Source organism: Pinus tabuliformis, chromosome 5_2 (genome assembly GCF_031772625.1).
Source record: "Pinus tabuliformis cultivar Carrire ecotype Pingquan chromosome 5_2, CPIR1, whole genome shotgun sequence".
Classification (NCBI taxonomy): Eukaryota; Viridiplantae; Streptophyta; class Pinopsida; order Pinales; family Pinaceae; genus Pinus; species Pinus tabuliformis.
Window position 1 is genome coordinate 445,045,298 of NC_142306.1, and position 15,058 is coordinate 445,060,355.

Consider the following 15,058-nt stretch of genomic DNA (forward strand, 5'->3'; position numbering starts at 1 on the left):
TCAAATCGCCCCTGAAGACTAGGAAAAAACAACCTTCACCTGTCCATGGGGTACATTCGCATACAAAGTATTACCATTTGGCTTGTGTAATGCCCCAGCTATGTTCTAGAGAGATATACTCAACATATTTGCTGATTTAATAAATGAAGGAATTGAGGTGTATATGGAAGATTTTACTCCATATGGGGATCACTTCGACCAAGCATTGCAAACATTAGAAAAAGTCTTAGAAAAATGCATTACTTCCAGGTTATGTTTAAGCAATTTCAAGTTCCACATGATGATGACCGAAGGCATAATCTTGGGGCACTACATCTCTGCAACAGGAATACAAGTAGACCCAACAAAAATTCAGGTAATTCTTTTACTACCTACCTCTTGCACTCAGACAGAGGTACATAGCTTCCTAGGATATGCAGGCTATTATCGTAGGTTTATAAATTGTTGTGCCTCTATATGATTTGAATGGAAATGTTGATTTCAGTTGGTCTAACAAATGTGACACAACTTTTACAGGTTTAAAGAAACTAGTCTCAACAACACCAGTATTGTGTGGGCCAAATTGGGAGTTGCCTTTTAACATATCCATGGACGCATCAGATGTAGCTATAGGTGTTGTCCTTGGCCAAGAAGAGGAAAAGAAACCTTATGCTATATATTATATTAGAAAAAATCTCACTTATGCAGAACTTAATTATATAGTGACAGAAACATAATTTTTAGTTGTTATTTATGTAATAAATAAATTTAGACACTATATAATTGGCTATCTAGTCTTTTTGTACACTGATCACTTTGCCATTCAGTATTTAGCTAATAAACCTATCACAAATGGGTGAGTAACATGATGGCTATTGCTTTTGTAGGAGTTCGATATTACTATTAAGGATCGTCCGAGGAAGGAAAACTTGGTTGTTGATTTTCTATCACGAATTTCAAAGGTGAATGATCCACTGGCGATAGATGACCAATTTATGGATGAACATCTATTTGCCGTGGTAGTCAAAATGCCATGGTATGCAAATGTGGTGAATTATCTGGCAGTTGGGAAGCTACCCAAGAATTTGACAACAAGAGAGAGGAAATTGATCGTTCAGCGCAGTGTCCGATTCTCTTGGATAGGCAGATATCTATTTCATACAGGAGCCGACATGTGTGTATGTAGATGCATCTGTGAGGATGAAATTCATGACATAATGAAAGCTTGCCATGATGAGCCTTGTGGGGGACATTTTGCAGATCGAAAGATAGGGCAAAAGGTATTGCAGATGGGCTATTATTGGCCCAGTATTTTTAAGGATGCTAAGAAATATGTCCAGGCTTGTGATAGCTGTCAAAGGATGGGCAAGCCTGACCAATCTAATGAAATGCCTCTGCAACCTCAGTTAGTCATAAAACCCTTCAAAAGGTGGGCTTTAGACTTTTTTGGCCCATTCCATCTACCTTCCAATCAAAAGGCCTAAATATTGGTTGCCATGGATTATGTGACAAAGTGGGTGGAAACAATAGATTTACCAAGAGCCACAGAGGAAGCTATGATTAACTTCCTCTTTGGGTTGTTCATGCGATATGGGTTACCATGTGAAGTGATCACAGATGGGGGAGGGAAATTCAGAGGACATAAGGTTATTGCCACTCTCAGGAATCATCATATTATGCATAAGATCAGTTCCCCATATCACCAACAGGCGAATGAGCAGGTCGAAAGCACCAATAAAGTCATTGAAGCAATTCTGACGAAGATAGTCTCATCACACCAACAAGACTGGGCTGGTAGACGGCCAAAGGCCTTGTGGGCCTATCGCATGACTTGGAGGAATACTACTAGATACTCTCTAGACCATCTCGTGTTCATCAAAGAACCTATTTTTCCAATTGAATTTGAAATAAAGACTCTAAGGATGGCCCTGGAAGTAGGATGGATCTAATAGAAGCATAGAGCAAGCAACTCTAGTAGATTAATGGACTAGATGAGGCTTGACTTCTTGCTTTTGCAACATAAGGCAATTATTCAACAACAAAGGGAAAAATGGCATGACCGCCTTATCAAGAAGAAAAAATTCTATAAAGGGGATTGAGCACTACTTTACGATTCCAGATTCCAATATTTTCTGGGCAAGTTGCAAACAAGATGGCTCAGCCCTTATGAGATTCAAGAAGTACATAATAATGGTACTCTTACCTTGGTTACCATTGACGGATCTAGCCATTCTTTTAAGGTGAATGGACACCGAATACACCTCTACCACAAACCCTTCACCAAGGATTCTTTTCGTGAGAAGGTATGCGAGGACCCCTCCATGAAAAGTTTAGTTGTGGGAAGTGATGACCCAACAAATTTTCTTTCAAAAAATTGAGATCTCGTTAGAAGTTGTAAATAATGTATATACTCTTTTCGATCGATTGCAATTAAGAGTAGACATTACCATGTAAATATGAGAATTCTTATTGCTTGATAAGTGTTGTTCAAATGATTGAACGATTGCCATTCAATTGATTGAACAACACATTTTTGTTTCTTTGATTTTTCCGTTCAAACGATTGAACGATTTTCGTTCAATCAATTGAACAACACATTTTTGTTTCTTTGATTTTTCCATTCAAACAATTGAATATTTTCCATTCAATAGATTGAACAATTGCATTTCAATTGATTGAACAACATGTTTTTTGTTTCTTTGATTTTTCTGTTCAAATGATTGAACGATTGCCATTCAATCGATTGAACAACATGTTTTTTTGTTTCTTTAATTTTTTTGTTCAAATTATTGAATGATTACTGTTTAATTGATTGAACAACACATTTTTCGTTTCTATGATTTTTCCGTTCAAACAATTGAATGATTATTGTTCAATCAATTGAACAACACATTTTTTTGTTTGTTTGAATTTTTCGTTTAAAGGATTGAATGATTGTCGTTCAATCGATTGAACAACACGTTTTTTTTCTTTGATTTTGTCATTCAAACGATTGAACGATTGTCGTTCAGTCGATTGAACAACAAACTTTTTGTTTCTTTGATTTTTTCATTCAAACGATTGAAAGATTACCTTTCAATCGATTGAACAACACATTTTTTCTTTGATTTTTCCATTCAAATGATTGAATGATTGCCATTCAATCGAATGAAAAACAATTTTTGTGATTTTCTTGCTGTTTAATCAAGTGAGCAACACTTCTATTTGCAATTTTTGAGGTTCAATCCATTTAACAACCCTTATTTTTGTCTTTTTAATAGAATAAATTGTGAGTTTCTTTTTTAATGAGCGTGATGACATATTTTCTTTCTTTCTCTTTTATATTATGAATAAACACCAAGTGAATGCATTTGTGCTTGATGTATGAAAAAAATAGTAATAAAAATATCATTATGACTCATGTAGCTGTTTGATGGTTATCTTTGCTTCAAAGTTGATACGGTGTATCTTTATAATGATTGACTAAATATCTCTTCTCTGGACACACTATAAAATGATTCATTATTTTCAAACCATGCTGGCTTATGCTTTTACACTGTCAATTGGATAAATATTATTAATATGATGATACGGGGATAAGAGTATAAACTTTAATTGGCATCTTTCTACTTCATATGCCATCCCTGTCTCTTAAGGAGTGAATGGGCATCCCTCTCTATAATAAATAAAAATTCCAAAAAAAATGGACATAATGAGATGAGAAAAAGAATCAAAGATTCTCTTAAAAAGGATAGGGAGTCTCATCATGAGCCAACCTACCATGATCATTAGGATTTATCAAGTGACATTCCAATTTGGATACCAAACCAAGGTAATGACCTTCTCGATGCTTAAAACTTTCAGAAGCGTAGGGGGTCTCATCACAAGCCAGCCTGATCACTTTGTTATATCCTAGTGAATGGAACTATGGTTATCTGGTCACCATGCCAACATAATGGACTCTTTATGACAAAGGAAAGAAGAACCATCTACATTCTAAAAGGAGGACTGTGGCTCATTTGTGGGGTTAAAATAAACCTTGTTGAGGCTATGAATGCCTATTGGGAGCAGCAGCTCTACTTATGGTATTGAGGTATCATCTTACACTGCCAAATGTTCTCTAAGCTCTTATCACCTATGGATTTGTCTCTAAAGGGAATTTTCCATTTGAACAATATTCTTACAAGGCGATCTGCATGAAGTGATATCTCTCTAGTGATTCATAACTCTAAGATAGAACAACTTCAGAACATCATCCTACTCTCTTAGGTATGAAAATATTTTTCTTGGTTATTGTTACTCTTGAAGAAATTTTAGATGTAACACAATCCATTGCAAAATCAATACAAGAGGAAATTATGCAAGAAGCATGGATGATTATGGATTTGCAAGAAATGACCATAGATCAGTAAATTTTCATGGATCAGGCCAACAAAAATTGCAATCCATTTGAACCACTAGTGAATTGGAACATTGTCTACTACGAGTGCAATAATCTTGCTTACAAGGCACGTGATTGCAATCTTGTGAAAGAAAATGGTCCAATCATAAAGACATGGAAGCCAACTATGAAATTAGAAAGGAAAAAGAAGGAATATTGCAATCTAGCATTTATCACTCAAGAAAAAGAAGATGAATGGTACATAGATAGTGGATGCTAAACACATATGATAAGAGATCAAAATGAATATGTCAACCTAAAAAGAAAAAGTGGTAATGTTGCATTTGGAGAAAAATCCTCTGTCAAGATACTTGGAAAAGGTGTAGTAAATCTTGGAAGTGAACATGTCAAAGAAGTAAATGTTTTGTTGGTTTAGGATTTGAAGCACAATCTCCTCAGTCTTGACAAAATGTGCAATCAAGGGTCTAATCTCTTGTTTGATTCCCAAAATTTCAAATTAGAGAAGAAGGCTTGGAAATATTTTTTGCAACAAGTACAAGAAGACCAAATAACATATAGATTTTGGACCAAACAGAGAAAAATGAAATTTCATCTAAGGTAAAGAGCTCCAAGAACAATAAATAAGGAAAGAACAAGGATACAAAGGTAGTTTTGAGTGCCATGTATCTAGGGGGACTAACCCAAAAGAAACAAGTCACCTTTAGCATTGATGTCAAAGGGGGACAAAGGAAGAGAAACATTGAGATAGGGGGCATGATGACAAATGGAGCAATTTCTGTATAGGGTTAAAACCTACATTTGGTATTAGAGTTGTTTTGGCTTCAAGGGGATGCCTTTGTTGCTGAGGGATTTCACTCAGGCCTGTGGTAGACCCCGTTAAGTGGGAGATCTATAGGATCGATTCTAGTGGTGAAAAAAGATGGCAAGCAGTGGAAAGTTAGATATCAAGAAATTTAATGGTTAGAGTTTTGAGTTGTGGAAACTCAAGACGGAGGACCTGTTGGTGGATAAAGAATAGTGGATTGTGGTAGATCTGAGTACTAAACCAATGGGAGTGTCTGATGAAGAATGGAAGAAGTTGGATCGAAAGGCAAAGAGCACAATACAATTGTGTGTCTTAGATTCAGTATTGTTGAATGTATTAGGGGAAGCCACGATGAAGGTTTTGTGGGAAAAGTTAGGGACTTTGTACCAATCTAAGTCTCTAGTGAATGAAATGTTCCTACGGAAAAAGCTATATAACCTGAGGATGAAAGATGGAGACTTGGTGATAGAGCATTTGAATGCATTTAATACTGTGGTAAGTCAATTATCATCTGTTGATATCAAAATTTCAGATGAATATAAGTGCATTAGTTTGTTGTGTTCTCTACCAGATTTGTGGGATAGTATGGTTATTGCAATAGGTAGCAATGCAACTGCCTTGCAGTTTGATGAAATAGTCTCATCCTTGCTAACGGAGGAGATGAGACAGAAAAATATGGAGAGCCAGAATGGTGATGCCTTGTCTATACGAGGACAATCCCAGAACAGAAACAAAAACAAGTCATTGAGTGGGATCTAAATCTAGAGGGAGATCTAAATCTCCAAGAAAACCTGTAAATGTGGTGTGCTAGAAATGTGGAAAGGAAGGGCACTACAAAAGGGATTGTAAATCTAAAGCTAAAGCTTCTCACAAAGGAAAGGGATTTGATGATGCTTCTTTTGCAGAGGCAAAAACCACCTCAGATGAAGGTGGGGATGTGTACTTGGCTTCTTCAAGTACACATGTAGATCACAAGAAATGGTTGATTGACTCAGGTGCATCCTTTCACTTCACTCCCCATAGAGAGTGGTTCTACAAATATGATAAATACGATGGTGGTGATGTATTCTTAGGGGATGATAGGAAGGCTAGAATCATTGGTCCCGGAAAAGTAAAGTTTAATTTGCAAGGTGGAAGGCTTAGAACACTTCTGGGTGTTCTACATATTCCTGCATTAGCCAGAAATCTGTTTTTTGTAAGCAAGCTAGATGATGCAAGTGTAAAAACAGTGTTCGAGAAGGATACCTACAAGATGGTTTGAGGAACACTGGTATTGATGCGGGGAGCTCGGATTGGAACTCTGTACAAGTTGCAAGGTAGCACTGTTGTTGATGGGTGCAATAGTTCTGTGGTTCTTGAAAGTGGAGTAGAAAATCTAGTGGTATCTGGAGAGAAGACCATGTTGTGGCATCAAAGGCTTGGACATATTGGAGAGAAGGGCCTTTGAATACTTCATGGTAAAGGTATGGTTGAAGGTATGAGTAATAACTCTCTAGATTTTGATTTCAGTGAAAATTGTGTATATGGGAAGTAGAATCGGGTGAGTTTCCCCTCTGGTGGTAAGAGGGCGAAACATATATTAGAGCTTGTGCATGATCTGAAAGTCACCCTTGAGTGACCTCAGTTAAATAATTAATGAATGAAGGTATTACAGGATCATGTGCTGGTGTGTGTCTATGTTATTTTAGGCAATAGATCGATCAGATTGTGAAATACACAAACACTGGAAAATGGAAAACAACAAGAGAAACACAGTAAGCAAATGCAAGAGCACAACAATTAATAAGGAGTTCACCATATCCTCCAGGGCTACATCTCTGGTCTAGATTTCAATAATGGCCTTCTTTTTTGTGTCTTTAAAGCAGAGATTTACAATGAGGAGCTCAATTTGAGTCTCCTGAAATAGAATAATGTTTGGTAGGGTGGTTCTTGGATTCCCCAAGCCACTAGAGTGCACAGACTCTTTTCCTTACCAAATCTTGACCTCTCTGGTCTTTAATGGAAGGAGCCCAATGTGGTGCTCAATTACTGATAGATCCTCTTAGTGATTGCTTGAACCTCTCAAGCTTTATGTCTGCTCCATGCTGCCTTATGTTGTAGGTCAACTCGGCTCTTTGTCTTCTGCTTCTTGCTTTACTATCTCTTCTATCTCTATTTCCTTCCTTCTGTGTTTTGTTCTCTATCTATTCATGGCTTAAAGCCACTCTATCTCATGACTGATCACTTCCTCTTCTGCCCCTTCGGTTCGCCTGCTGTTGTTCACCTGGAGTTCCCTACCTCTGTGTCTTCATCAATGGCTCACAGGGAGTGCCCACTTGTCCTCTTACGAACTACGCCAGTTCATCCTCATCGGTTTAGTTTTTCGGTTACACTGTGGAATGAGTCATCCACTAACTCAGCGGTCTAATCGGATGTCAAACTTCTCTATGCCATGGCTTAATTCCCCTGTCAAATCCAGTTTCTCCATCGGGCACAATCTCCATCGTCAGATCTGGAGCCCCCAGATCCTACGACATTCGCTCATTTCACGAGGTTGATTTGCTTGACCATTAGCGCGCCATGAGCAGCGGTTTTCTCTCTCATCTGCCTGCCATGCATCGGGCGCTAAATGGAATATCTCGTTTTTCTCCAAATCCAATTGCCGCCCAAGGGTGCCCCTGATATACTACCGGTTTAAGAGCGTAGGACCCAAATTTCACCTTAGCGCTTTCCCCATGGTTTCCCGGCTTCCATGTGACCAAGTGCTTCAGGTCTTTTCCTTCTTGAGGGGTTTTGCCCAGTAATGCGCGATTAGCTCTAAGCGCTAATTATGCATCAAAAATTCCCTTTGTTTCCCAATCTGGGCTTCCCAAGTGTCAGTTTTTCCTCTTGCGCGGTCTCCATGGGCCTCAATCAGCGTGCTTTGACCGAGGTCCTCGTCGTTCCTCGCTGGCTACAATCTGCCATTGTCCAGAGGTCTTCCTAATCGCTCTATGCTCCTAATTCGAAGTCTATCCTGTTTTGATACAACCATAGCTCTGTAATAATCTTCATGGATCTAATTCGGATCACCAAAAGTTGGTTTTTAAGCATCGACTAAGTGAGGGTACAACTGTCTCACTTGTCCAATTTCTATCCACTTTGCACTGCTTGGCTTTGAACCCTTGAGCCCAATTCTGAGGTACTCAACATCTCCCTTGCGCATCGTCCTCACCTTGTTGTCTAGAACTGTGTCTTCCTACAATTCATTAAGATATTTAGGTAGTTGGTCATCAATAGAAGGGAATTGAATCTGCTCTTCAGGATCCTCAATCAGTGAGGGTTCAAAAAATCTCAAGCAATCCGCATTTACGACTGAGTATATGTGCATGTAAGCTGGCAGATCAAGGTGAAAAGCATTCTCACCAATCTTCTCAAGTATCTTGAAAGGTCCATACCTGATGGGCTTTAGCTTTTTACCTTCACCTTGCATCTTGTCCTTGTTGATGTATAGCCAAACTTGGTCACCAACCTGGAAACTATGCTCCATCCAATGTTTGTCATGCCTTGCCTTGTATTTGGATTGGCTCTTTTCCAGCTGTTCCTATACTGCCTAGCGGATCTCTTAGATCTATTCAATGAACCTAGTTTCCCTATCCACATCACTGTGTCCCTCAACTATGGTGTCTTTACCAAAGACAAAATCCAAAGGAGACCTTGGTGTGAAACCAAAACAGGTCTCAAAAGAAGATCTCTATGTAGAAGAGTGTTTTGCTTTGTTGTAAGCATGCTGTACATAACACAAGTGTTCATCCCAAAGCTTAGGATGTTTGCTGCAATATCCTCTGAGTAACTAGATCACTGTCCTGTTAACTACTTTTGTCCGGCCATTAGTTTGGGGATGAAAATTTGTTCTCTTCTTCAGTTTGGTGTCCATCAGTTCCCACAGACTTGACCAAAACTTCCCCACAAATTGGGTTTCTCGATCAGATAAAATGGAAGTGGGTAATCCAAAATGAACCCATACATGTTCAAAGAACAGTTTTGCAATTTGATCAGCTATAATCTGTTTTTTAAAAGGTATCAAAATACACATTTTTCTGAACCTATCCACAACAACATATAGATAATCATGACCTTTCCTAGATTTAGGTAGTCCTCCAATAAAATCCATCGAAACACTTTCCCAAGGGTGAGAAGGAACTGGTAATGGAGTGTACAAGCCTAGTTTTCTATTGTCGGGCTTGCTTTTAGCACACATAGTACACCCTCTTACATATCTAGAAACTGCCTCATTCATTTTTGGCCAATAACAAAATCTTTGCAGCTGTGCAACTATTTTACTTACCCCAAAGTGACCTGACATTAGAGAAGTGTGTTCTCAAATTATCTTTACTTTTTTAGTTTGTGGAATGCATAACTTCCCACAATGGTATAAGAGTCGATCCTTTACATGATAGTCCAATTCCTCTACTCTTCTGCCTTGACTTAAAGTTGCATATACATCTTTAAAATCTATATCTTGAGCATATTATTCAATGTAACTCTCATCTAACACAGAATTATGCTTAAGTATAGTACATGCATTTATAATGGGTCTTGATAACATGTCTACAACTTTATTATGTATGCCCTTTTTATATCTGATGACTAAATGAAACTGTTGTAGAAACCCATCCATTTGTAGTGTCTTGATTACTGCAACTTAGTTTGGGAGTGTAGATATTGAAGTGGTTGATGATTAGTATATATTACTGTCTCTTTTCCCATTAAGTAATGTTTCCACCTTTTCACACTCTGCATTAATGCATACAATTCTTTATCATATGTAGGGTAGTTAACTATTGCAGAATCAAATGTCTCAAAATGATAACATATGGGTTTACCGTGTTGTGTCAGCACTGCTCCCATGGCATAGTAACTGGCATCTATTTGGATCTCAAATGGTCTTTGAAGATCAGGCAGTGCTAGTACAGGTGTTGTACTAATCTTTTCTTTCAAGGTGTCAAAGGCTTTCTGTTGTTTGCCTCCCCACTGAAACACCTTGTTCAATCCTGTTAAAGCTTGTAAGGGTGTTGAAGTTAAGGAAAAGCTAGAAATTAACTTTCTCCAATATTGGGCTATGCCTAAGAAGCTTCTAACTTCTGTAGCAGATTTGGGTTTAGGCTAGTTCACAGTGATTGCCACTTTAGATGGATCTATCTTCAATTCACCACCCCCTACTATATGACCCAAATAATTCAGAGATGTTTTGCCCAATTCACATTTTGAGAGTTTAACATAAAGTTTTTCTCTTTTCAAAACATCTAGTGTCTGCTTAACATGCTTTAAGTGTTCTTCCCATGTTTTGCTAAATATCATAATATCATCTAGATACACAATAACAAAATCATCAAGAAAAGGTTTGAGTACATCATTCATTAATCTCATGAAACTAGCAGGCGCATTAGTTAAGCCAAAAGGCATAACCAACCACTCATACAATCACTACTTTGTTTTGAAAGCAATGTTTTATGCATCTTGTTCTGCAACTTTGACCTAATGGTATCCACTGTGTAAGTCTAATTTGGAAAAATAACCAACTTCCTTCAATTGATCTAAAATATCATCTATGCGAGGAAGGGGATAACGATTTTTTATTGTTATCTTATTCAATGCTCGGTAATCAATGCACATTCTCCATGAGCCATCTTTCTTTCTCACCAAAAAAATTGGTGACCCACATGGTGATGTGCTAGGTTTGATGAATCCTTTCTCAAGCAACTCCTGCACCTGCTTCTTAATCTCAGTATTCTCTAAAGCAAACAACCTTTACATTCCAATTTTAGGTAATGGAACATCTTGCTACAAAATAATATCATGTACTATTTCCTTTTTGGGTGGCAGACCTTTAGGTTCTTGAAATAAGATATCATACTCTGAAACAACCTTTTCTAAATCAACTTGATGTTCAACACTACAGCCCTCAAATACATTGGTTTTATCAGGTTTCTTTTCCTTTGCAACCATCAGTAAGAATTGTTTACATGAATTTATCATTCGTTTCATCTGCCCTGAGTTTATGAGAGTATAATGATTCTTGAGCGTATGAGCTCTTACAAAGTATTCGATTCCATCTTTAACAAGTAGATACTTGTTCTCAACTCTATAGAAAATAGCTTTTCTGTCATACAAGTAAGGACTTCCTAAAACAATTCCAATATCCAAAGGAATTATGTCTAACTCAACCTCATTTGCAAATGCGGACCCAAAAGAAAACTTGAGTTTGCATTGTCTAGTCACTTGTAGTTATGCTTTATCATTCAACCATCGTAATGGGTATGGTTTTTTGTGAGGTGTAGTTACTAACCTCAACTTCTTTACAATTGCTTCAGAAATTAAATTTACTTGTGAGCCAATATCAAACAAAGTATCAATCTTTTGACGTTTGGAAATAACTCGAATATGGAAAAGCTCGTGTCTTTTTCTCTCATTTTCTTCATCAATAATAGATTGTGCATAATTACTAGTAGATGCTTTAGAATTCTTAACTTTTATACCTGTGGCTGTAATAGTTGTTTCATCTCCTGAGTGTGACCCCAAATCCTTCTGAATAGCTGCAGCAGTCTTCTTCTTCTTGTCCTCGAACTTCTTAGGTCTCAGCTCTGGATGCAGAATCCAACAGTGCTCATCATCATGCCCATCCTTTTTACAGTGAGTGCATGAAGCCTTACTTTTTTGTGCATCATTAGCCTTCCTTGATTTCAATTTCTGCTTTCTTTTCTCCTTATTCTTTCTTGCAATGGGTTGGGATGCTCCCTCAATTTTTGGACTTCCATTCTTTCCTCTAGCTTCTAGTTGAGTAGCTTGTACAGATACCTCATCTATACTAGTGGGATTAAACATGAGGATGGTATGCCTCATGTAGTTGTGTAGACCACCAATGTACTTCAACAGAGTCTCTGGTGAGTCTAATGAGATTCCTAGAATCAATGCTCTCTTTCTAAATTCTTGAGTGTACCCTTGCACACTCTGCCCTTTCAGCTATCGAAGAGTTTGCTAACTCATCATGGCTTGCTGCATGTAGGCTAATGGATAGAGCTGCTTTTTGATTGCAGAAACAAGTTCACTCCAGACAGAGATAGTCTTAACATGTCTCTTCATGTCAGCTTGGGTCCTGCCTTCCCACCAAACCAAGGCAGTGCCTCCAAGGTCTAGCCTTGCCAGCTGAATCTTGCTCTTGTATGAATCAATACTCTACACTCTGCTATAAACATCAATTTGTCTAATCCAATTGTCCAACTTTTCTGCATTCAACTCTCCATCATATATAGGTAAATCAAATTTGACATCTAGTTTGATCAAAGATGCTTTCTTTTTATGTTTAGGGCTATTAGGAGGCATGAGAAAGCTTTCCTCTTTCCCTTTTCCTTTTGAGTGGTCATGGAAGTGAGACTCATCTCCTCCTCTGTCTTGCTTGAAGCCTGATGAATCTTCCTCCTTATGTTTTCTAAAGTCCCTATACATTTCCTCTACCATGGAATTTATGGCTAGGAAACTGTCTGTGAATTGAGGGTCTGGTCCTACAGAACCTTCTTCTGACATTGTCTTTTGAGGATAGACTCTCCTAATTTCAGGATTATTTTCAACCAACTCTCCTTCTCCTAACTTGAGCTTTGATCTAGTTAGCATTCAACATCTAAATGAACACAAGCTTTTCTAACCTTAACAGCCTAGAGCTCTGATACCCCTTGATCTGAAAATCACCATTGAGTGACCTTAGTTAAATAATTAATGAATGAAGGTATTATAGACTCATGTGCTAGTGTGTGTCTATGTTATTTTAGGCAACGAATTGATCATATTTTGAAATACACAGACACTGGAAAATGGAAAACAACAAGAGAAACACAGTAATCAAATGCAAGAACGCAACAATTAATAAGGAGTTCACCCTATCCTCCAGGGCTACATCTCTGATCCATCTTTCAGTGGTGGCCTTCTTTTATTGTGTCTTTAAAGCAGAGATTTACAATGAGGAGCTCAATTTGGGTCTCGTGAAACAGAATAATGTTTGGTAGGGTAGTTCTTGGATTCCCCAAGTCACTAGAGTGCACAAACTCTTTTCCTTACCAAATCGTGACCTCTCTGGTCTTTAATGGAAGGAGCCCAATGTGGTTCTCAATTCCCGATAGATCCTCTCAGGGATCGCTTGAACCTATCAAGCTTTCTGTCTGCTTGATGCTGCCTTATGTTGTAGGTCAGCTCGACTCTCTGTCTTCTGCTTCTTGCTTTACTATCTCTTCTGTCTCTGTTTCCTTCCTTCTACGTTCTATTCTCTGTTTGTTCATGGCTTAAAGCCAATCTGTCTCATGACTTCTCACTTCCTCTTCCACCCCTTCAGTTCGCCTACTGCTATTCGCTTGCAGTTCCTTGCCTCTGCGTCTTCATCAATGGCTCACAGGGAGTGGCCACTTGTCCTCTTACGTATTGTGCTAGCTCTTCCTCATCGGTTCAGTTTTTCGGTTACACTGTGGAATGAGTCATCCGCCAACTTAGCAGTCAAATCAGACGTCAAACTTCTCTATGTTGTGACTTAATTCCCTTGTCAAATCCAGTTTCTCCATCGGGCGCAATCTCCATCGTCAGATCTGGAGCCCCCAGATCCTACGACATTCACTCATTTCGCGAAGTTGACTTACTCGACCATTAACGCGCAATGAGCGGTAGTTTTCTCTCTCATCTGCCTGCCATGCATCGGGCGCTGAATGGAATCGCTCATTTTTCTCCAAATCTGCTTGCTGCCCAAGGGTGCCCTTGATATACTGTCGATTTTGGAGTGTGGGACCCCCCTTTCACCTTAGCGCTTTCCCCATGGTTTTCCCGGCTTCCATGTGACCGAGTGCTTCGAGGCTTTTCCTTCTCGAGGGGTTTTGCTAATCATGCATTAGAAATTCCCTCTGTTTCCCAATCCAGGCTTCCCAAGTGCCAGTTTTTCCTCCTACGCGGTCTCCATCAGCCTCGGTCAGTGCACTTTGATCGAGGTTCTCGTCGTTCCTCGCTGGTTGCAATCTGCCATTGTCCAAATGTCTTCCTGATTGCTCTGTGCTCATAATTTGAAGTCTGTCCTATTTTGATACAGCCATGGCTCTGTAATAATCTTCATGGATCCAATTCGGATTAGTGCATAGTGATGTGTTTAGACCTGTGAAGGTTCCATCACTGGGTAAGTCTGTGTACTATGTATCATTTATAGATGACTTCTCAAGGAATACATGGATATATTTCCTTAAGAATAAATCTAAAGTCTTTGAAAGGTTTAAAGAATTTAAGGCTATGGTGGAAAACCAGACAGAGAAGAAGATAAAGGTGCTGAGGACAGATAACGGTGGAGAGTTTTGCAGTAAGGAATTTGAAGAATTCTGTAAGAAGTATGGTATAACACGACAGAATACTACTCCATATACACCTCAGCAAAATGGAGTTGTAGAAAGAATGAACAAGACATTAATGGAAAGGGCAAGAAGCATGCTCAGTGGTGTCGGGTTTGGATAGGAATTCTGGGCAAAGGTGGTGGAGACAACATGTTACCTAGTCAACAGATCACCTTCATCAGCGTTGGAGGATAAGACTCCCCAAGTGGTATGGACTGGTAAGAAACCATCTCTTTCACATCTGAGGGTATTTGGATGTGATGCATACGTACATGTTCCAAAGGATAAACGAACCAAGTTGGATAGTAGATCTGCAAAGTGCATATTTATTGGGTATAAGGATGGCTGAAAGGGTTATAAGCTTTGGAACCCAGCAACAAGGAAGGTTGTGTACAACCGAGATGTGGTGTTCAGAGAAGTGAAAGATGTTATTAAACATGAAGCCCAACCAAAGGAACCTGAGAAGATAGAGTTTGAGCTAAAGGAGGAAGAATCAAACTCTACATCAGAGGAAGAATCAAA

At 38.7% G+C, this 15,058-nt stretch overlaps 1 protein-coding gene across 1 annotated transcript in view; it reads left to right on the plus strand.

Annotated features, from left to right (window-relative positions):
- The window catches only part of LOC149159579 (uncharacterized), a 157,098-nt gene that overhangs the window by 12,587 nt on the left and 129,453 nt on the right, over positions 1–15,058 (plus strand). Inside the window, exon 3 of the mRNA XM_089434346.1 lies at positions 867–1,259. Coding sequence (XP_089290472.1) covers positions 867–1,259 — 393 coding nt within the window. The remainder of the gene's footprint in view (positions 1–866; positions 1,260–15,058) is intronic.